Raw genomic sequence first — 23074 nt, 5'->3', positions numbered from 1 at the left:
AAATTTTTGCGTGCACTCTTGTTAGTTTAAACATCTCCTAGAGGAAGCTAGTTACTATCTCTGTGTGATATAACTTTTTTGACGTTATTTTTTATATTGTATGTATATCTTTTATCATAATGTAATATCTCTCTTTGCACAGAAAAAATCGCTGATTTTTTAGAAAATTTCAATCACTGCCTTAGAGTTGACCAACTTCTGTCCTTAATATTGACAGTATCAGTAAAAGAATGAGCGATACCTCAAGGCTAGTTTCTTCAAACTGGTTTAGATCAATTTACATTGGTACAATTTTGCTTCTTTAAAAATGAAATAAAATTTTTACGTAATATTTTAGGGGAGCAAGATTGTAAGGTAATTTAAATTAAAACAAAATATTTTCATCTAAAGAAATTGACTACCTTTGAAGTTTCCCGAGACTGTACATTAAGGAATAGAAGTCAGTGGGTTTTAGAACAGTCAATTTTGTTTTTTATCAGAAGAAACAGCATTTTGGGTGCTTAAAACGAGTGTACCTTTTTTGTGTACAATTAAATTTCACATTATGAAATATCACTGGGAGAGACAGTAGTTAGTAACGTCTAACAGAGTCCAAAACTGATAAAAACTGTATTTACATCCTAAAAAATTTACTTATACCAAATTACAATGAAATACGTTGCTCTTTAGAGAAGATATGGCAAATATTTTATTATAAAAAATTATCTTCGACGCCTTGTATCTCAAAAACAAAAGAACCCCCTTAAATTTTTAACTCATTTTGGCAATACTCTGTATATATTTTGAAGTTTTGCCTACAGATTCAACGCTAGACAATAAAGCAGAGGCGGTCGCGATCCCATTGCGTCGCGGTCCGTTCTGGGCTGAGCTGATCGCGGTCTTTTACAAAATCACATTGGCATATAATCCTGCTCGCGCTCTCCTTTAAATAGTTGCGGTATTGTTTTAGTAGTTAAGAAAATGAGTTCTATGTAAGAGGAACTTCGTCTCGATCGCATTGCGGTCTCCCGAGATTCTTTGGAAGAGATCGGAGGAGAACGCGATGCGAGCGAGACGAGCTCAGGAACGTCTAGTGTGAATGCATACATTATAAAAGATCGGAAGGAACTCCACCACGTGCGATCGAGAATAGTACGGTCCGCAATACGACTGGACTGAGACCACCTAATGCGTTTTCTCTTAAATCATTTGGACTCAGAAACCCATTTTTGCTTGCAGCTGTATAAAATAGTCAATTTTTATACTTATGGGACATTTCTCATATTTACTGAGAATATCGACAAAAAGGAAAAGAAACTTTAGCAAAACATGTTTTACAAGAACTATTTTTCTGCGGTTTTTTAATACAATTAAATATAAATTGATGTATCTGATGGAAAGAATTAATTAAAAAACAAACAAACACTGAATTATATCATAAAATGTTAATATACAAAAAAATTATTTTTGGTGTCTACAGTTTTCAAATTTATATTTTTGTGTAATTATGAAAGAAGGCATCATTTTTGAAGGAAAATATACAGGGTTTAACTAAAACATATGGACAAACTTTAATGGTGCATTCTGTCACAAATTAATAAAAAAAATTTCTACTTATTAATATACACAGTCTGGTTAAGCTTTAAGAGGGCTCTATAGCAAATAGGCAACCAGCAATACATTTTTATAGATTTTATTACACAGTTTGTATAAATATGAATTAACAACAGACTTTCCTCCATTCTAACGCAGACTTAGTTTGAAACTCAAATTACTTTTTGCTCTAAAGAAATTTGTAATTTGTTGCTTTTGAACAAGCGGTCCGTAAATTACAAACTTTACACCAAAAATTAGGGGACTGCCTAGCCGGGTGTCTTGGCCGATGGATTTCGATCGGCCGAGGTAAGCATCACGGACGCAGGCTGGAACTTGGATGGGTGACCTAAGGCAGGCTCGTTACGTGGCTGTGGTAGCCTACCAGAGACCTGGGTCGCTCAACACCTTCCGCTTGTGTGTGGTCCCCGATAAAATGGTAATGAGAATAGAGCAATAAATCTCTATAACTCAAGACCATGCTATCATACATAAAAAATTTTACGAGACTTTTCCACCAAGCCACCAGAGGGTGGGTGGTGGAAAAGCAATTTTCCACCACCCCCTCCGACCGACATACATACATACATACATACACCAAAAATTAATTTGAGTTTCAAACTGAGTCTATTTTATAGAAAATCTGCGGTAAAATGGGGGAAAGTCTGTTATTTGTTCATTAATTCATACTTAAACAAACTGAGTATTAAAAATCTATAGAAATGTATTGCTGGTTGCTATAGAGCCCACTTAAGACTGATTTTATTGCGGCAAAGTGCGTGGTACTATCTATGTGCGGTCAACGGAAATACGTATTGGGAAGCCTTCCGAAAGACCGAACAAAATTTCATCGGTATACGTGTATCTACCAAGTTATAACGTTTTGCGAGAAGTGAGTATTTGACAGTTGTCATGGAAATGTACATTAAACAGCGTACAAAAATCAAATTGTGTTGTAAAGCCGACAAAACAGCCACGGGAACGTATTAACTATTACAAACGGCATATGGTGAGGAGTATCACATCCGACTGTTTCTATGATTTGGGAGGTACTGTGATGATAGAGATAGCGTACACGACGAAGAGAACCGGACCTCTCCACTTAAACCAAAAGAACAAAAACACCAAAGCTGTGCGCTCTGCGTTGAAGTCTGATCGTCGATCAATCGTACACACTATGCCACAATAAAATCATTTAAAATTTAATAGTTGGACCGTGTATATCTGGAAATACATATTAATTTTGAAAAGGTGTTAAAAATTTTAAAAACTTGGGGAAAACCAATTAAATACATATACATTTTTTAATGCTCTACATTTTTCGAACAAATCAAGACTTCAGAACATGGTTTTTGTCATTCATTTTTCATAAAAATTAAGTCTGAAACATCTCAACTCCTTTTTATTTATTTCAGAAAATACGAGAAAATCCCCAAAATTATCAAAGTTGGTACTCTCTCTTTCAATACGGGGTATTAAAATTTCCATTGGATAATACCGTTTCTGCCCTTGGAATTTTTGTTAGAGAGTGCGTCGCTTCAAAAACGGTAAAAAAAATATTTATTTTAACTATTGACTGACCATTTACTTAAAAAATTACAACTCCTCTAATAATGACAAGTTTAAAATTATCCCGACACTACTAATTGGGCTATAACATTTTATATAAATATTTGAATTTGACGATTTTAACACGTCGCTAGCGAACAGTCACAAATTTTAACATGATCTCAAGGTCATCCGCACCGTTATAGCTTCGACAAGTGGCGGAAGATGCGATGAAAATATGAACAAAATGAAAAATACAAATGTTTTGTTATGGCGATAAAGCATTTTGTAAGGTTAGTCAATTGTACATAAAAAAATGTCTGAAAAACGTTCACTTACAGTGACTTGTGACAGCTCGCCAACCACGGCATCGAAATCGTCTATTCACAGAAACAGCTATGGTCTACGGTTCTACTACAACTACACGCGACACTCAACGTCTAATATGAGCCTGCAACAACACCCGTACTCTCATGAATACAACATACAATTTGTTTTTCACTAATAACAAGCAAGATCCAAAAGTTCTCAACATTGAATTTTGAAAATGGAATAATTTAAACGTGAATTATGTTTGTGAGGCTGGGAAATTTTGGATCTTGTAATACTGCAAAAAAAACGGAAACTCACCTTGGTAGTGGAATTTCGGGCCTTGAGGGTTTTTTTGGATCTGGCCTCACGATCGGGCTAGGACACGATGCTGGGAAATGTATACTGTTGGACCTACTGCTCATGGAAGACATACTTCCGAAACCACTCGTTGCCGTGGGGGACATACAGCTGTTTCCTATGTCACTACTATATCTAATGTTAGTATATTCTCTGCCCAGTTGCATAGATTTCTGAAACAAACAGAAATTTCATGTGTATAGTATACCACAAGGATATACTTTAGCCTTTATCATTTTTATTTAAACAAAACTTTACAAGTTGCAAGCAGTTAACCCCAAGAGTTACTGATGGTGACACTAACCCGAAGATACGAAAAAGGTTGTTCATATCACCTGAATTTTAAGGGAGTGTTCTGCATTAGAGGTCCAAAAATGTTCCGCTTTATAAAGTCCAAAAATTCATATTTTTTATTGCCCAAATCGAAGAAAAACTATCTAAGAATATATTCTCAAAGTTGTAAGGGTCAATTCGAAGTATTTTTAAAGATACAGAACCGAGACCAGGTAAACGCCGAGCAGGTGAGCTCGGTCAGACTCAGCAGCTCGTACAGACTCAGCAGCTCGTACAGCTATTAGACTGAAATAAATAATATATAAATAGCACAAAACGTATGCGACCTATTGAAATAAACCAAAACTTATCCCCTTTAGTATTAAATTCTTTTATAGGTGACCTGCAAAGATTGTTAAAAAGTCTCTTTATATAACACAGCCACACAAAAAAAAATGTTTTCTGTACTTTTCATGTGACATTATGTTATCCATAGTATTTTTGCCTCCTGATCACGAATCCGGTGTCAGAATTGAGCTATCACTTCACAGGGGTTTCTTAACCCCAAAAAACAGGTCAAAAATAGCAAATATTCACGAAAAAGTGCTAGGAAATATACAAAACAATTTTTTTTCTATATTCAAATGTTCATTTATATGGTTAAGACCCCGCCGAACGTGGATCTGCGGTCAAAATTGATGGTTCTTTTTCTAACCTCAAAAAATTTCAGATTTTCAAAAAATAACAGATTCGCATCAAATTTAGTATATGGGGATTTTCGGGATTGCTGATCACGGATCCGAGGTCAATTTTGCAAAATTCAAGATGGCGGATCCAAAATGGCCGACAATATTTTCAAAAAATAACCCATTCACGCTAAATTTGGTATACGGGGGTTTTCGGGGTCGCTGATCACGGATCCGAGGCAATTTTGCAAAATTCAAGATGGCGGATCAAAGATGGCCGAACAAATTTTCAAATAATAATAATCGTGCCAAATTTGGTATACGGGGGTTTTCGGGGTCGCTGATTATGGATCCGAGGTCAATTTTGCAAAATTCAAGATGGCGGGTCCAAGTTGGCCGACCAAATTTAAAAAAAAATAACACATTTGTGTCAAATTTGGTATACGGGGATTTTCAGGGTCAGTGATTACAAATTCGAGGTCAGAATTGCGAAATTCATATTGTAATATTTTTGTTTACTTTATAATCTGAGTACCCAATCATGTTTTAACCTTCTTAAAGTACATAGGTAATTGATTAAATTTTTAAAAACGAATTTTGTAAATCTGATCTCGGATTCGTGGTCAGTGACCCCAAAAACCCCCCTATACCAAATTTGGCGCAAATCTGTTATTTTTTTGAAAATTCGTGATATCTGACCTTACTTAATTGACCCGTTTTTTTAGGTTAGAAAAAGAACCATCAATTCTGACCACGTATTCACGTTCGGCGGAGTCTTAACTATATAAATGAACATTTGAATATAGAAAAAAAAATTTTTTGTTTTTCTTGGCCCTTTTTGTTGATTTTTTGTTTTTTTTACCGGTTTTTTTGGGTTTGGAATTTCTTTTTTTTGTGTGGCTGTGTAATTTTTTATAGCACGTTAAAAGTAATTTTTTCTAAGTTCACTGAAAAGAAAAATAAATCAGAATTACGAGTTAAATCTGTCCCGCCAATCAGAGACTGCAGTGGCAACCTCTTCCCATAATATGTAATTTCAAATCTAGTTCACTTTACCTAGTTTGTGTCCAATGTAATTGAAGAACAAGTATATACCAACTTCTCAAACTCTTTCAACCTAACATTTTACTTGGAAAAACTTAATTACTTTGGTTTTATTTAATGGAACCCTACTAAAATTATTCCACGTATACTTGCAAGACAGAGAAAAATATATTACTATAATAGTCACCAGTCTGATTACTTTTTATCCACATCTGGAGTTCCCCAAGGATCAAATCTCGGGCCAATGTTGTTTTTATCATTCATAAATGACTTGTCTTCCGTGGATATGATGTGGGCGTCATTTTTTGAAGATGACCTTAACGTATTCAAGAAAATTGACTCCCAAATATTAAAAAGATCCAATATGGTTAAGACCCTACGAGTTTCTTTTTTGAAATTCTCCTCTCATATTGAACACGTCTTAAAAAGTTCAACTCTCATAATAATGGGATTTATCACGAGAAATTGTTTTAAATTTAATAATGTGATTACGCGATATAATTATTTTATTGTTATGTTCGTTCTGCGTTGGTAAATGGTAGTATCGTTTGGTTTCCACATTTCCATATTTATGTTACTAATTTAGAAAGCTCGGAGATATTTTTTTAATTTTTAGGCTTTATAACACTCGTGGAGCAAATGGTATACTTACTTGATCAGCCTTCATTCTTTCAGTAATAGTTTCTATATGATGTTGCACCGCTAAGTAAACGAACTTGTATTGTGCTTCAGTCTGGACCATTCCCGAACGTTGGGATCTGACCATTTGGATTGTGCGTTGGATGTCGATTTCACAGTCTAGTCCTAGAATTTTAAAATTACCCAGTTAATATAGGATCGGAACTGACGAACGGGGTATGCTCACCATTCTTTTTCAGTTGGTCCAAAATCATGTCTATGACTATGAAGGTGCCAGTTCTTCCGATACCGGCAGAACAATGCACCAAGATTGCGCCGGGGGGTTGAAGGGGCGTCTCTTGCTGGATGCACTCCTGCCTCTTGTTCACCTCGTGCAGGAAGTTCAGAACGCAGCCCGGGTCAGACGGGACGCCGTGGTCGGGCCAAGCCTAGAAATAAATTTATACGTAGGGTGTGGAGATTTATATTCATGTCATTCCCTCTCGACACCAGAAGTCCTCAATATGTTTGCACCATTTTGTTAAGTAAAATTAGTATTTCTTTATTTTTTTGTATCATACAACAAGATAGAGAACTATGTACACCCTGAGTATTCTCATTTAGCCAAACTCTGAATCTTACCTGAAAATGGTAGTGATAGACTTTTCTCTCACAATTCGATCCGTCATGTGTCACCAAGAACTCCCTCAAGGTGTAGTGCTGAGTAGACGACGAGGTCAGATTCTTAACTCTGATTTTACCGTAACTGCAGCTGCAGCTCTGTTCGGGCCAGTACCTAGCACACTTGTTTTTTCCTCTCTCCGTTTCTTTGGTAGTCATAACGATAACCCTACAGTTTTCCTGCCAGACCATCTGCCAGAAGTCTGCGATAGTCGAAGGAAGGCAGCCCTGAGTGGCTATGTAGACCTTGCCGCTAGGATCGCTCCCCAATTCGGTGCCTATGGTCTCATCCGCCTTCCACCTGATGTAATTCGCATTTATGTAATCGGATCCGGCGATGGTGGGATCCACATCTTTTAACTTCACTCGGGTATCGTCGACTAAAAAAAGTTTACAATTGTAAAAGGAATTTCAGGAAACAAAATTTAAAAAAACACAAGCCACGAAAAGCAAAAAATAAGGTACTTACAGGGTAGGATATTTTTGTATCTGTTTTTGTTCCTATTTTCCGGTTTAATACCCTCTTTCCGTTGATACAAATGTTTGAACTCCTGTTGTTGCAGTGATTCAAACTCTTCCCAGAAACCAGCCTTTCCAAAACTGTTGGGCCCATTTTCGCTCTAAGAGACGATTAAAATTGTTATAAAAAAATTGTGATCCACTTAACATCAATCCATATCTGCTATGTATAAAAAAATTACCTGAAGTTGTTTAACCCTGGAATGTATTCCAGAGGCATTGATTCTGGTGGCATTGAAGGGTTGTTTTAGGTGAACAACAGTGCCGGAAGTCTCAACCATGGGGTTCTTTTTGTAGTGTTCTATTAAATCGGCCAAACTACTGAATTGGTCGCCACCCCCTACATCATATCTATTATCCTAAAAGACAAATAGATTGCACTTTTTATGACGGAAAACTGTCCGAATTTGACAGGAGATCAAATGTGATCAATATTGGATTAAATAATTTATTTCTCATTTTAAACTTACCGGTGTGCATCTGATCATAACGTGGGTGACTTTATCATCTGTTCGAACAGAAAGAACAAAATCCCCAGGTTTCGATTGGCTCTCTCTGACTAAAAAACTGCCATTCTTTCCCCTATCTAAAATTAGTTTCTCCGCTTCCTTCGCAGATAAGTGTCCATGAAACCATCTGTGGACAAAGATAGGCATATATTAAAATATTTTATTGAGTCACACTATTTAAAAATCCTTATCCTTTGTAGTCGAGAACATGGAATCTTAGGAATGATTCATTTCCTTTGCTGGTAACAAGATATCTTATAGACTAGACTTAAACCTACAGAGTGATTCTTGGCTAACATAATATATTAGTTTCCGAGTCTGTTATATAGTAAAATCAAATTTGGAGTGTTTCAGATGATAAACCACAAAATTCAATGGCAAAGTTAAAGATGCTTACCTAATAAGATTCTAAATATAGACTATCTAATGATTTTACGGAATTCTGATTTCAATTCCACAAAAAAAATTAAAATTGCATCACCGCCCACAAGTGGACATATTCTGATTACAGTTACAGTTCACAACTACTAAAACTATTCAAGAAAATAATTTGAGGTGTAGTAATACAATAGAATAAGTGGCCAATTAAATATAATGAAGTTAGGTAGGGATTCTCCCCGGGCTATTACAAATACATTTTAATTTATTTATTACGTATAAGCGACAGGTATTTACCACTTCAGAACAAAGACTCGCGGAAATTTCATAATTGCTTTTCCACAATATAAAAATCTATTTTTAATTAAACTTACTACGTCAATAGTATTAATAACTATGTTTTATTTATTTAAGAATTAAAGTTAATTTAACTTAAGTCAAGTGCTAAAGTAATGTTATTTCTTGATAGAGGTTGTCGCCCTCATGCAAACTACCTATATTTATAGGAAATCAAATAATTTTGTGCGTTCATCCCAATTTTTCACAGAATATTATGAATGTAGGATATATGAGTATAAGAATAAAATATTTTAAGTTCAATTACGTAAAATGATATTATTCTTGCGAATAGCATACAGAATGAACCTTGTATAAAAATATTCCAATTCTATGTATTAAAAATTCTTATGCCGGCGTCACGATTTCTTCCGATCACTATATATGTTAATCCGTATTATTTTTTATATCCAATCTTACAAGTTCAAAAGTGGAACGTTCTGCAGACTGTCGTAGGCGAATCTGACCATATCTTCAATTCCCAAAACCCCTTTCCGACTCTAAATTTACAAAACATGTCGAGCACGAACGACTAACTAAACTATCTGTAAATAACACAAACTGCCTCTATTGGAAATTCAAATACTCACATTTGCAATTCAACTAGGCAATGCTTGATTTGCGGTAAAACTGCCAACGATCTATCCTTGACACTTTAGGAAAAAATTCAAGCACAGTGGCTATAAATCTTAATTAATAAAGTAGGTCCAATAAGAAACAACTTATATTAGCTTGATAGTCTACGCAAAAGACACAATTTTGTTTTCAATAACGAGCTGTTGACTGCACAATGCCGCTGGTAGAACTGCTGGCGATATTGTTCAACATTGTTTATGCGACGTTTAAAAAACCTTATAGTTTATATTTATTTACTCGTTTAATTATAATTTCAAATTCGTTTGCCATTATCAGACGTATAAATAAGGCTTGGTTTCTAGATTATGTAAACTGTTAGGATACGAACGGTTCTCGATTTGGAAGTAAAAATGCCGAGATGCCATAAAACGCTTGCTTACATTTTGTACGCAAATATCAGGTTGTGTAATTAATTTTTGTAAATAAACGCATCACGGTTAGAAGCTGTGGTATATGTAATAAAGCATCAGTCGTCCTTAGGTACTTTTAATGGCTTTAAACACTTGTGTTGTGCATGTGGAAAACGCCAAATGTACCTACTTGTATTTACGAGGGCAGATTGCTGCAAACCAGTTAAGGAGGTTTTCTGAACGAAGTGTCGTCTTGATTTCAGTTTTTTTTATATCGGAATTCCTCTACGGTTGTATCGTTCAAAAATTTATATCGAGTTACGGGCTTACTTAAATAAACGATAGTCACACACTAAAGCGAATGCCGATGTGCATGGCTTTTGTGATATTTTCTGAACTGTTAGGTATTTAACAATCACCTTGACTAAGTTCACGAATGTGTGTGTCGTGCAGAGATTTCAGAATTGCTTACCACACTCATTACTGACATGTCAACATGCTCTACACGTTCATCTACCCTGTTGGATGGTTTATTCAGTGATGTACATTTTCCAAATGTTTTTCTGTTCTGCTACAGCTACGCTGTTTCGTTTTTTTCCTGTTTTTCACACAATCGCTGTTTTGTACCTGTTTTCAAACATTTAATATCATATTGATGTTAGATTTAAATACGTACATCTTGAAATAATAAAATAAAGAAATATGCCACTATAACGACATTAGTAGAAGTCATAATGAAAAAATATGGTTTTCGGCGCATATTCTATTTTCCTTTTTTTTGGTTATCGAATTATTACAAATTTAATATTCGCCATCTCCACCGCAGTCAGGACGAAATTTTAATACCAAGCGCGTAGGTAGCGGACGTCGTTAGCTCAACTCGATTCGCTATCAACTTCTTGATTTGCATTTATAAGAATGTGAAATGTGACGAAATATAATCACCGGATTCCAAGACATTAAATCGGGGATTAAAATGGCATTCGTTTAATCGATTTTGCATCCTTTATTAAGTCAATATCCTTAGATTTTAATTAATTCTGGTACATTTATGGTAGTTTATTGTTGGCTATTATCTGGTTGAATTTCAACTTAATCATTTCTACTTGAAGTAAAGTCGTGATTAAACAATGTATTTAGTTTAGGCTGGTCTTAATTTAACGATTTCTGCATTGACCAGTTTTTTGCGTTATATGTGTTGAAGTCTAACAAGTTATAAGTAAATATATATCACATGCACACCACGGGTTCACGTGTGCTACAAAAACGTGGAAAATGGACCTTAATAACGCTCACGCTTGTTAAATAAAAAAATTTAAGTAAAATTGATATATGGGTATTTTACAAATTATTTACATATTTAACGATGTTTACCCTAATCGCAAACTTTTAGTACCTTTAGAACACCATTAAAATTGATATTTTTTACTGTATTACTGATAACACATTGGATATTAGTTGATTATTTTGCTAACTACCTACTAACAATTTCTTAATTTTAGTTACAATACTCAACTGAAAAATTGAAAAATGCTCAGAAATTTAGACTTAGAATATTATTATTCTTTAAGTTGTAAGTACTGGACTTATATTTGGTTACCTACTCCTTTTCTATGACCTTGCCCATATATTGGCCTGATATACGAAGCCTTCATAAATGATTACAAGCCACATGACCAGTAATTTTGTTTGAAACAGTAATTTTATTTCCTTGGCGTTGGCAATTACATTCTGTCAAAATTAAAAAGTACTAAAACAATAAGATCAAAACTACGTTTAAATGCAATATTTCAATTTACCGGCTCATGATTGGTGTAATTTTTCACGACAATGGTTTGTTACTGTTCATTGTAAGCGAATTATTATGACTGATGACGCTAAATTGACATTTGTGCATTTTTCAGTTGCGTCCGTTGTCCGTGTCTGTTTTCTTTTGAGGTCATTCGCTGCCATCGCTTTATTGGTTCTTTTGCTTCAATATTAAATCGTACACATTTAAAATCGATCAGCTGTTTTCACAGTTAAACTTTTGGCATTTCGTCGAATTACTCGTGAGTTTTAAAAGGGAACAAAATTTTGAGGTTAATAATATTTTTTATATCTTAACGCATTATACCGTTTACTCCAGAATAAAATGCCTGTAATTGTAATGGCTCATTTTCGAAGCGGAACTCGAAATGAAGACATGGACATACTCTTTACAATCCTGCACTGAACAATTTATGACGGAATTTCTATTTTCTTAAACCGGAAATTTGCTATTGTTAAAAGATTTGAAACCAAACGCTGCAAAATCTACAGACATACCAATTGTACTTATAGAATATTTACTAATATTGATTTATTAAACAATTGCAAATAATTAAAAAAAAAAACACCTTCTAACACGCATCTGTATCTACTTAACAGTTTAAGGTCAGAGAATTGTTCAATCATGAATTTAAAGCTATTATTTCAGACATACGGGAAACTGCGTACAACTCATTCTTGTTATTAGATCCACTTTCAGTTTCTAAGACACTACCATTGTTTCAATGGATGTAGAACAAATGTGTACATTAAGAGAAATCTACATCTACGACACTGCACACAGCAGAGGCGAACGAAATGGGGACAGTCTCGTGGTGAAATTAAAAACTACAAACAAAAATACGTTCACTAGTTTCAGTGTAAATAAATACACAAATTACAAAAATATAAGTTCAGTAACACTTGTTAAAACAATTGTACTTCAGTTAATATGTTACGTAAAAGTAGTTATATCGTACATAATTGGAAACCCAATATCATCCTGTTGGTATGCAAATTCTTCACTAAGATAAGGTCAAGGCCTAAAGAAGTCATATATAAAAAATTTGGACACGCCCATATCAGTTTCTAGGAAACTGTACCGGATTTTAATCATATTCTCCTTCAACAGACGCTTTGTTAGATTTTTGGAAATATTTTTCAAATTTTAAAATGGCTGGTTAAAGTATTAGTTTTAAATATTTTTCTCTATATACGATCCTAAGTATACTGAGAAGCCAAGATTCAATTTACGTCATGCGTACATTTCTTCCAAAAACGAAATCTATCACCGTCTTTTAATTCGGATAATCTAATCAACCATTAGACTACAAAGTGACTCATTTGTTCAAAATATGTATTTGTGTTCGCTTCTTTGCCATATTTAGTGTCTATTCTGCCCATCCGCCTCATTATCAATTCACTCCTCGTACCTGATTTAGTTCCTTTTTGGTCAGTGAGAAGATCTGATGATGTCATGATGTAGCTGTCTGCGGTTTAACGTATAGCAGCAAATTCACTAGAAGATTACACGTTTACCTGCTTTTCAGAATGTAGAATCGCACCTGTCTGGAAATCATACCATATTCAATTTCGAAGAATAATCAAAACTTGATCAGGGAATCTGCGCATCAGTTACCACTTCTAATTAGATATATTCAGTGATGCAAAACGTTTTCTTTTCTATATGCGCTACAACCAAGGTTTATTTATATTCACAAAAAGAATTGTCAACATTACGACAAAAAAGAGACATGCAAATTTTCGCATTCCAAACACCGATCCTCGACCTCACAATGAATGGTGTGTGGGATATTCTGGTTATAAAAAACACACCATTATTATCAAAAGTGTTTCGAAATACTTTAATAAGAGACCATTACAATATCTAAAGCAGCACAAATGTAATACGTCATGGTGCTTCTTATTTACAAATCCCACGCGTCGTTTTTTGCATAATTATGACATTGTGGACCTTTCTAATTTTGGACACACGAATCAATTGTCTGAATATTCTCACAATTTTTTATGGCTTACATAGCTCAACTTTTGTTTTCGTTCCCATGTCTGTACAATTATCACGCATTTAAATTAATTCGGTTTAACAAAACTATTCGCAATCTTCAGAAGTTTAATTAATGGTAAATAAGTAATCAATTGCAGAATCGCACATAAAAGAATAGGTAATGTGAATTATAGCGTAATCCAGCTGGATTATTTTGAAAGGTGGTTCTAATCTAACAAATCTGTACCATATGGAAAACATGCACCATGATTTGTTTGGTAGATAAAAAAAGCATGATTTCAATACAACCAGGAAATTCCTAAGTCTCCTTGAGGTTTGAAAAATTGGTTCCTAACTATCGGTCTCGGATAAAACGAAACTACGTGCAGTTTGATTGTGGGTATGGTCTTTAATCCGATTTCCATCAGGGACGGAATAATTGGATTGGTTTCATTAAAAAACATTAATCCACGGGTAGCTTTAATTAAAAAAAATTTGGAAATGTATTACAAACAGAAACAATTTGTTAATTGATATTACTATAACTGGTTATATTCAAGATTACGATAAAAAAAGGGTGAAATTTTATATTTAAGGGGGGCGTTTTTATGCGTAATTTTCAGTAAATTTATACCAGTCTAAACTCTAAAGCATACTACAAAAAAACTTGTCGAAATTCGGTAGCATGTACCATTTTCAAGAAAAATTAAGTTGAATAGAAGGAAATGGGGGACAATTTCAGTATCTACTGTAGTATTTCGAGTTTGCACATTTATTTAATTGTGCAGCTGTTTTGTTCTGTATGTATCCGAGTCTGTTTCCTAATATTTTTCTGTTTTTATCACTTTTTAAGCTTTCATGTCCATCAACAATTCAGTCGATTCAACAATTGTTTATTTTATTATTTTTCTTGAAAATGGTACATGCTACCGAATTTCGACAGGCATACCTTTTTTTATAGTATCGTTTAGTTTACAGAACCGTTTAGAAATGTAATAAATTTTGACTTTTAACATATTTTTTCTTCGATTATACCCCTTCAATTACCTGTATCGACGACACTGCTTTTCAGAAAGAAACTGTTTACACATTATTCTTAACGCACAGTTGATGTTTACTCATGTACAAATTTTGACATTTTTATCTTTGGCCAATTTAAAGATAAATAATTAAGGAAAACCGAGGGGCGATCCGCTGATGTAATCTTCGTACGTTTGCCCTGGAATCTTTATGTAATCTACGTAATCTTATCTGTAATCCTCGCTGTAATCTATGTAATCAGCTAATGAATTTCGTCGATGTAGTCGTTGTACAACGCCCCCCCCCCACCTCATTTTCCAAAGAATGCCACAGAAACCTCGACAGAAACCTATATGGTGCGATTGGTGTGTTCCGAAGGGCAATCCGCCAAGGAAAAAACAGACGAAGATTACAAAATTTCTGAAATCTCTTGTAATGTATCTGCAGATTTCAATATCAATTCAAAAAATATTACAAATTTCATATAAATAATCAAGATTACAACACATTTCAGGAGATTTCAGAGTTATTTTAGTAGATTTCAATGATTACTTAAGATTTCAATAGGATTATTAGAAATTAAAAGAATATTTCAAAATTTCTTAATAAGGTTTCAAGGAATACGGGAAGATTACAATAAGTTTTGAATGTCCATTTGAACAAAAATAATTGAATTAACTTCAAATGTCATTCATTTCATTCATTAACAGTAGTACTTTGATTAAGAATTTCCAGTATCAGGCATTTTTTGGGCAAAAATTGTAACATTCTGATTAAGTTTTTTGTTCGAATGAACGTTAAAAACATTTTGTCATGACAAAAATGATAATGCTATTTTGAAAGTAGGTAAGTATTTTCCCAAAAACTAATAAATAAAAAATATATTAAGCTTTTATTAATACTTGCATTTAATACTTTACTTGTATACAGTGTGTTTAAAAAAGACGCGGCAATATTTAAGGGAGTGATTGCTCAGGTCAGTTTATAAAAAAAGTCCTATAAACATAGGTCCGCAAACGCTTCGTTACCGATCTACAGAATGTGAAATTTCATTAAAAAACAGTAAAAATTAAATTTCTCTAAAACGCAGCCCCTTATTATTACCTACTACAAACAACAGTATGTACCACATTTCAAAAATCAATCAAATTTGATAATTTGAATTTCTTTGTTCAATAATTTAAATTTCTCAATTAAAACAACATTGGGTTTAGGTGCGCAATAAAATGTTTTTTATTTTTTTACTCAATAACGGTGTGACGTACGGTGCGTATAATCTGAGGAAAGCTTTCTTCTTCATAATTGAACAAGGAATTAAAAAATTATATTTTTAGAAAAACCAGCGGGGTCCTATTTTTTTCATTAAAAATAGCTAGTAACTGGTAAGACTAAAAAATCGTTTTGTATTGCAAAGTACGCGTCTGCCATAGCTATTGACAGGCCTAAAATTTCATTATAATATCAAGAGGTTTTGGAGAAATTTAATTTTTACTGTTTTTTTAATGAAATTTCAACATTCTGTAGATCGGTAACGAAGCGTTTGCGGACGTATGTTTATAGGAACTTTTTTTTATAAAATGATCTGGGCAATCACCCCCTTAAATATTGCCGCGTCTTTTTTAAATACACTGTATACAGGTAAAGTATTAAATACAAGTGTTAATAAAAGCTTAAAATATTTCTTATTATTTATTTTTTGGGAAAATGTTTATTTTATGTTACTTCTATTTTTTTATTTTTATTAGTTTATTGGATTATTATATTTTTATCTTTCAATAAAAATATATACTTACCTACTTTCAAAATGGCGTTATCATTTTTGTCATGACAAAAAGTTTTTAACGTTCATTCGAACAAAAACTTAATCAGAATGTTACAATTTTTGCGTAAAAATGATACTGGAAATTCTTAATCAAAGCACTACTGTTAATGATTGAAATGAATGACAGTTGAAGTTAATTCAATTATTTTTGTTCAAATGGACATTCAAAACTTATTGTAATCTTCCCGTATTCCTTGAAATATTATTAAGAAATTTTGAAATTTTCTTTTAATTTCAAATAATCCTATTAAAATCTCCTAAAATGTTTTGTAATTGGTTGAAAGTTATTGTAATCTTGATTATTTATATGAAATTTGTAATTTTTTTTAAATCGATATTGAAATCTGCAGATACATTACAAGAGATTTCAGAAATTTTGTAATCTTCGTACGTTTTTTCCTTAGTGGATCGCCCCTCGAGGAAAACCATTTAGAAAGTAACAACTTCAACACACTGTATATTGAAAACAAGGCGTCTAAGAGAAAAATGTTACATGAACTACCCCCATTATTTCCCCATGAGGAACTTGCACACAAGTTTTTTAAAACATGAATGGGACACCCTGTATATCTGTATGATTAATAATTATATTATTGCTAAAAGGACCTGATGCTGCTGATAGATTTGAAATAATAATAAATTCAATGCACAGGTGTAACTAAACTCGTCAGATAGAGTGGGTAGAGATCGTAGGTTTACTATCGGTATGTATCAACAAATGAATTTAAAACAACTATTTATACATACGTTTTCAAATTGAATTTATTAAATCTCTCACAGTATCTTTCTGGACTTTTTAAAACTGAAGTGAAAGCTCTCTACAATTATTGTCGAATTAATGTAATTGAAGCTGGTTACATGAATACGATTTGGGTGTCTATTAAATAACATAATATTAATCCCATTTATTTTATTACCAATAGGTCTCTGTACCTATCCATGCATAACAAATGACAGCGCGAACAATTTTTTATACGGAAAAGTAATCCTTGGTAGATTTATACAAATATTAATTCAGTAAGGATAATTATCCTCTATGTGCCCTCGTAAAACCGCCAAGGTTTACTAAAAACGCAGTACCCAAATTTTTATTATCTAATAAAATGTTCTACTTTACAGTAAGCCACTCCACAGACAATCTTTTTATATTAACGAACTATTTAGTAGATAAATTAAGTTTAAAAATATATGTCCAGGTCATTTAATCTCATAAATAAATATTTCGAATGAATCTTAACTATTTAACCTTGTGGAGGAATTTAAAGTGAGGATTTATTTTAAATACGCAGGAAATGCATCACGTCGGATACCAAGATATCGAATAACATATTCCGAAAATTGCAGTTGCAACAGTTGACGCAAGAGATGAGTATGTGGCATCGAAAAACCAGAAGTTACTGACCTTATACATGGTTGATCTATGATGAGGATAAAATTAGATTAAAAAAAATGGTTGATAGCTCATGAGAAGAACCTTGAATAAAGGAAGGGTCACAAAGAATACCGAAGATATATATATTTTTTTAAATAAGCGAATTAGATATATTTTTCAATAAATAAGTACGTTGCCTCAATTATATGACATCTATCTTTCTTTGACTTATGAAAAATAAGTTTAATAATTTACATTAAATGAGTAAATATCACCAATTCATTTTACATTTTTTGCGCATGTAATTATAGATTTTAAGTTGTTTACAACAATTTACTGTACACGGGTTTTATACGCTTCAGACAATGTTTCAGACGTAGAAGTTGAAACTATTACTAGTCCAGACAGTATCTGTTTCAAAAAGCCATATTTGGGTGAATCGTATATCCATGGAGATTTTTGGCTTTCAAATATTACTAGAAATGAAAATTTTTCTATGCACATAAAAAAAAACGTGGGCTTAACTTTTGGCGGCACAATATGTTAAAAAAATTTGAAAAATGTCATATTTTTCTTCCTATTTAATTATGTATCTTTTCAAGAGTTAATTTTAGGCGAAAATCGAAGAGGAAAAAAATGTTTGTAATTAAATTTTTTACAAAACATGTCTAGTTAAAAATCGAATGAATCATGATTATTATGGTAAAAATCGAAAAAATTGCAAAAATGGAGTTAAAAAATAATACTTTTTAGGGATTTTTTTTGGGGTATTTAAATTGGGTATAGGACCTTTATACTTGGCTCAAAAAAACTTCATGTTATGTAGAATTATCACACCAAATTTCATCAAATTCGGTTCGATAGATTTTGCATAATAATTTTGCAATCCAGATTTTGAAAAAAAAATTGCAAATTTTCAAAATTTGCACAGCAAAAACTAAGGCCCTTAGATAATTGAAAATTTAATCACATATAGAAGGGCTTTCAAGCTTTCAAACTTTTTTTGAAAAATTCGAATCCGTCAATTAGGAGAGCTCTGGTGCTTGTTTAAACATTGGTCGAATTTTTGTACTTATAAACAATTAGAACTTTGTGAATATTCAGTAAAATCAATTTTTTTAAAGCAGGTTTTAAAAGTTTTTGGAAAGCCGCTTCTTTAAAAAAAAAATAGATCGATTGATCAATTAGTTACGTAGTTATAGCCGTCATTTACACTAAATATACTGGAACATCCGGGCTAATTTTTCGAAAAATACCTTTGGTATTCCGAGTACTTACCAGGTCTAAGATTACAATACTTTTCTTCATTGGCAACCTACTTTAAAACGTGTTTAAAGTTATTTATGCAAGCGAGAAATTCAATAAAATCGTACGAGTGGTGGTGGGGGAAGCAGAGAGCGCGGCTGCTTCGGCCTGCTCGAAATTGAATCGGCTATAACTACGTAACTAATTGATCAATCGATCTGTTTTTTTTTAAAGAAGCGTCTTTCCAAGAACTTTTAAAACCTGCTTTAAAAAATTTCATTTGATTGAATATTCACAAAGTTCTAATTGTTTATAAGTACAAAAATTCGACCAATGTTTAAACAAGCGCCAGAGCTCTCCTAATTGACGGATTCGAATTTTTCAAAAAAAGTTTGAAAGCTAGAGAGCCCTTCTATATGTCAATTTTCAAGTATCTAAGGGCCTTGGTTTTTGCTGTGCAAAATTTTGAAAATTTGCAAATTTTTTTTAAAAATCTGGATTGCAAAATTATTATGCAAAATCTATCGAACCGATTTTGATGAAATTTGGTGTGATAATTCTATATAACATGAAGTTTTCTTGAGCCAAGTATAAAGGTCCCATACCCAATTTAAATACCCCAAAAAAATTCCCTAAAAAGTAATGTTTTTTAACCCCATTTTTGCGATTTTTTCGATTTTTACCATAATCGTGATTCATTCGATTTTTAACTAAACATGTTTTGTAAAAAATTTAATTGAAAATTTTTTTTTCCTTTACCATTTTCGCCTAAAATCAACTCTTGAAAAGATACATGATTAAATAGGAAGAAAAATATGACATTTTCGAATTTTTTAAAAATATTGCGCGGCCAAAAGTTAAGCCCACGTTTTTTTTTATGCGCATAGAAAAATTTTCATTTCTAGTGATATTTGAAAGCCAAAAAGCCAAAAATCTCCGTGGATATACGATTCACCCAAACCAAAACAGATACCGCCTGGTCTATGCAGGGTGTCAAGAACTATGAACATTAAAAATTACGTCAAAAATATATTAATGCACCTGGAAAGCTCAAGTACCCATTGACAAATGATTTTCTGTTAAAACATTTCTAGGTAAGTCGAAAACTTGTCTGGAGCCAGTCTCATGGTTGTCCAGTAACGGGGTTCCAACCCGGAGTTTCGTTAACAAGGATTCAAAAATAACGTTTCAACGTAGGGATAAAATTTTACCAAAATATGCTTTTAATGTATCGAAACAATAAAGCTCTAAGTATTTTGTGTTCTTTACCAGGCTCTATAGCAGTGTTACATTATATACAGGTTGTTCCAATTAAAACTTCCCACATGGAAAATATCGGAAAAAAAATAAAAAAAAAACAGACACGTCGATTTTTGTTTCAAGGGGGACACGTGATGGCGTGTGTGTTGGAAGCTACCCCCTACGCAGGGGCGTAAAATACCCTTGGCACCCTATTTTAAAGCTTTTTCAATTCTGCTCACGACGACACACGACTTTTTAAATTTTTGTTTGGATATAACAATAAAATCATCACTTGAATAAGACAAAATATCAATGAATGAAAGGATGTTATTTATTAACGATTCAAATTGGTTCCCCTACGCTTCTATACAATAATATCTTTGCTCCACTTCCGAACGAACATTTCGAAGCATTTCGGGCGTTATCTGACGACATTCTTCAACAATTCGACTACGAAGCGCCTCAAGTGAGTCTGATCGTGTTGCTCAAATTTTCGACTTCCCCATAGAAGAAAGTCTAAGGGCTTTAGACCTGGCGATCTGGGAGCCACTCAATTGAACCTTTGCGTCCTATCCAGGGATTTGATTTCGTTTCCAGTAGATTCAGATTTCCCGGTAGGAAAAAAGGCACTATGAGGTGGTCCGACAGTATGCCCGCCCAAACATTCAATTTCTTCGGAAGTTGCGTTTATCGAGAAACAATTGAAGAATGTCGTCATATAACGCCTGAAATGCTTCGGAATGTTCGTTTGGAAGTGGAGCAAATATTTTATTATTGTATGGATGCGAAGGGAAACCAATTTGAACATTTAATAAAATAATATTCTTTTATTCATTGATCCTTTCTGTTCTTCCTAAATGGGGTGTGCAATCAATAAAATAACAACGTTCACTAATTTCCTCTTTATAAAGTTCAGATCCAATTTAAGTAAAAAAAATTATGATTTTTAATCTTAAGGGATAAACCATTTAATTATAATTATTAATAACAAAAAATTAACAACATTAAAAATTTAACATACACAAAAAAAATCCTTTTTTACTCTATGAATCTGTTGCATCGCCTTCGAATGTGCCACATAATAATTCTTAAATACTTTGTATATTTTTTATTTAACCATATAGCAAGTAGATTGTTTACTGTGTTTAGGAAGAATAGAAAAGTTAAAACACATTCATTAAATTTTACAGTTCGCAATTAATAATTTTCTATGAAATTAGTACAAATCCAAGTAAGCAGAATTCAGTGGCGTAGTCAGATTTTAAATAAAAAAATCGGTAACCAATTCATGTGCATTTGTCAACGAAAAAAAAGTTATAAGTAACTTTTGATAACTGAATTTGATTTCGAATGCTAATTGAGTTTTATAAGTCTGAAATGGGCCTCACTATATAAAATAATCTAAAGTTTCTTCAAATGATGAAAAATCGAAAATATTCTGTAAAACAACTGAATTTGATACGTTTGTAAATAATGCAGCCTACTAGATTCTTTTAAAACATTTGTTTACAAATTAATTTTCTTCATCCACTTATCGTTCTATATAAATGCAAATATTTGAGAGAAAATGAATGAATTCTGGTTACAGTAATAAACATTCTAAAGAGTAGGAATCTCGAAACACCTGTTAGCCAAGAACTACATAACCGAATGAATGAATACGAACTAGTTTTTTTTTCTCAGGAACACTGTTAGCGCAATTCCATTAGCTCTATTTTAAACATATGCCGGATATCCCGAAATATTCGGCGATAAAGGTTGTCGATAACCGCATGGCCACTTACTTGTAACTAAAATAAACAAACGCTTTCCTGAACTCATTGATGGCCGTCGAAATAATAATCGACGCCGTGGGTACGGCGATGATAGAAGAGTCCGTCCTGTGCGTGGAGGTCCTCGTCATGTCTTTAAGGATAACGTCGGGATAACACAGAACCGCACTAAAAAAACATAAGCTCTACTATTACTACTACTATCCTATCAGGAGCTTGCAACAAAATAGTAGAAATTAACGTAGAAGCAATCCAAACCGCTTTAGCGCTTACGCTCGACTGGCGAGTCCTGTGGTTCTTTCTTACGCTTTCGGAGGCGCAGAGGCGGAGGTGGGGACCCTAGAAGGCGAAGGCGATGTCGTGATTGACGATTTTATCGGTAATTAATGCGGTGGACAGGAAGGAAGCATCGGAAATTTCTCCGCGTAACAATTGAATCATCCGAAGGACGCTTATTTAACGTTACTGTCGATGGAAAACTCGATTGCGAGGGACCTTTTGGCTCTCGGCTCGGGAATGGAATGCGGATCGCGTGAGACCTCCACGGGAAATATCTTTCTAATTATTTCGGAAAAAAATGCGCTTATATTTAGAAACACTTCTGCTGTGCCGTATCAAGACTGGGGCGTATAATAAGTCTAGTCCAAATCTACATACTTTCGCCAGCAAACATACAGGTACATACAGTGCGTTCATGATGAAAGGAACAAATTCGTTTAAAATTCAGGTAATTATTTTGTGGAAAAACGCTCGGACACGTCGATTAGTATTTTTAGTTGCGGATTTTTTGACATATGAAAATTGTATACAGGGTGTCTCAAAAAGAACATAAGCAGTCGTCACTGATTTTTTTTAATGGAACACCCTGTATATTATGCAATTATGGATTGTGCTGTAAATTCTGAACACTTTTTGTATAACATATCTCTAAAATCAGCGATTTTCGTAATAATGACGTTTGAAATGTGAATAATGGAAAACATTTAATG

At 33.3% G+C, this 23074-nt stretch overlaps 1 protein-coding gene across 4 annotated transcripts in view; it reads right to left on the bottom strand.

Moving 5' to 3' along the window:
• The window catches only part of LOC108915940 (tyrosine-protein phosphatase corkscrew), a 71329-nt gene that overhangs the window by 1536 nt on the left and 46719 nt on the right, over positions 1–23074 (bottom strand). Inside the window, exons 4-11 of one of the 4 annotated variants that reach the window (XR_001964750.1) lie at positions 8081–8246; positions 7793–7969; positions 7561–7711; positions 7053–7471; positions 6658–6859; positions 6445–6596; positions 3751–3962; positions 3460–3571 (exon numbers count right to left, since the gene is read on the bottom strand). Coding sequence is in view for 3 of the 4 variants with exons in the window: in XM_018722114.1 (XP_018577630.1) it covers positions 3751–3962; positions 6445–6596; positions 6658–6859; positions 7053–7471; positions 7561–7711; positions 7793–7969; positions 8081–8246; positions 22098–22216 (1598 nt within the window). In the remaining variant the exon portion in view is untranslated. Of the gene's footprint in view, positions 1–3459; positions 3572–3750; positions 3963–6444; positions 6597–6657; positions 6860–7052; positions 7472–7560; positions 7712–7792; positions 7970–8080; positions 8247–9253; positions 9343–22097; positions 22352–23074 lie in introns of those variants that run through there. The other 3 variants (XM_018722114.1, XM_018722121.1, XM_018722103.1) reach the window with 3 other exon arrangements.

This window comes from Anoplophora glabripennis, unplaced genomic scaffold, assembly GCF_000390285.2.
Source record: "Anoplophora glabripennis isolate ALB-LARVAE unplaced genomic scaffold, Agla_2.0 scaffold36, whole genome shotgun sequence".
Classification (NCBI taxonomy): Eukaryota; Metazoa; Arthropoda; class Insecta; order Coleoptera; family Cerambycidae; genus Anoplophora; species Anoplophora glabripennis.
This window is presented reverse-complemented; position numbering and strand designations above follow the sequence as displayed.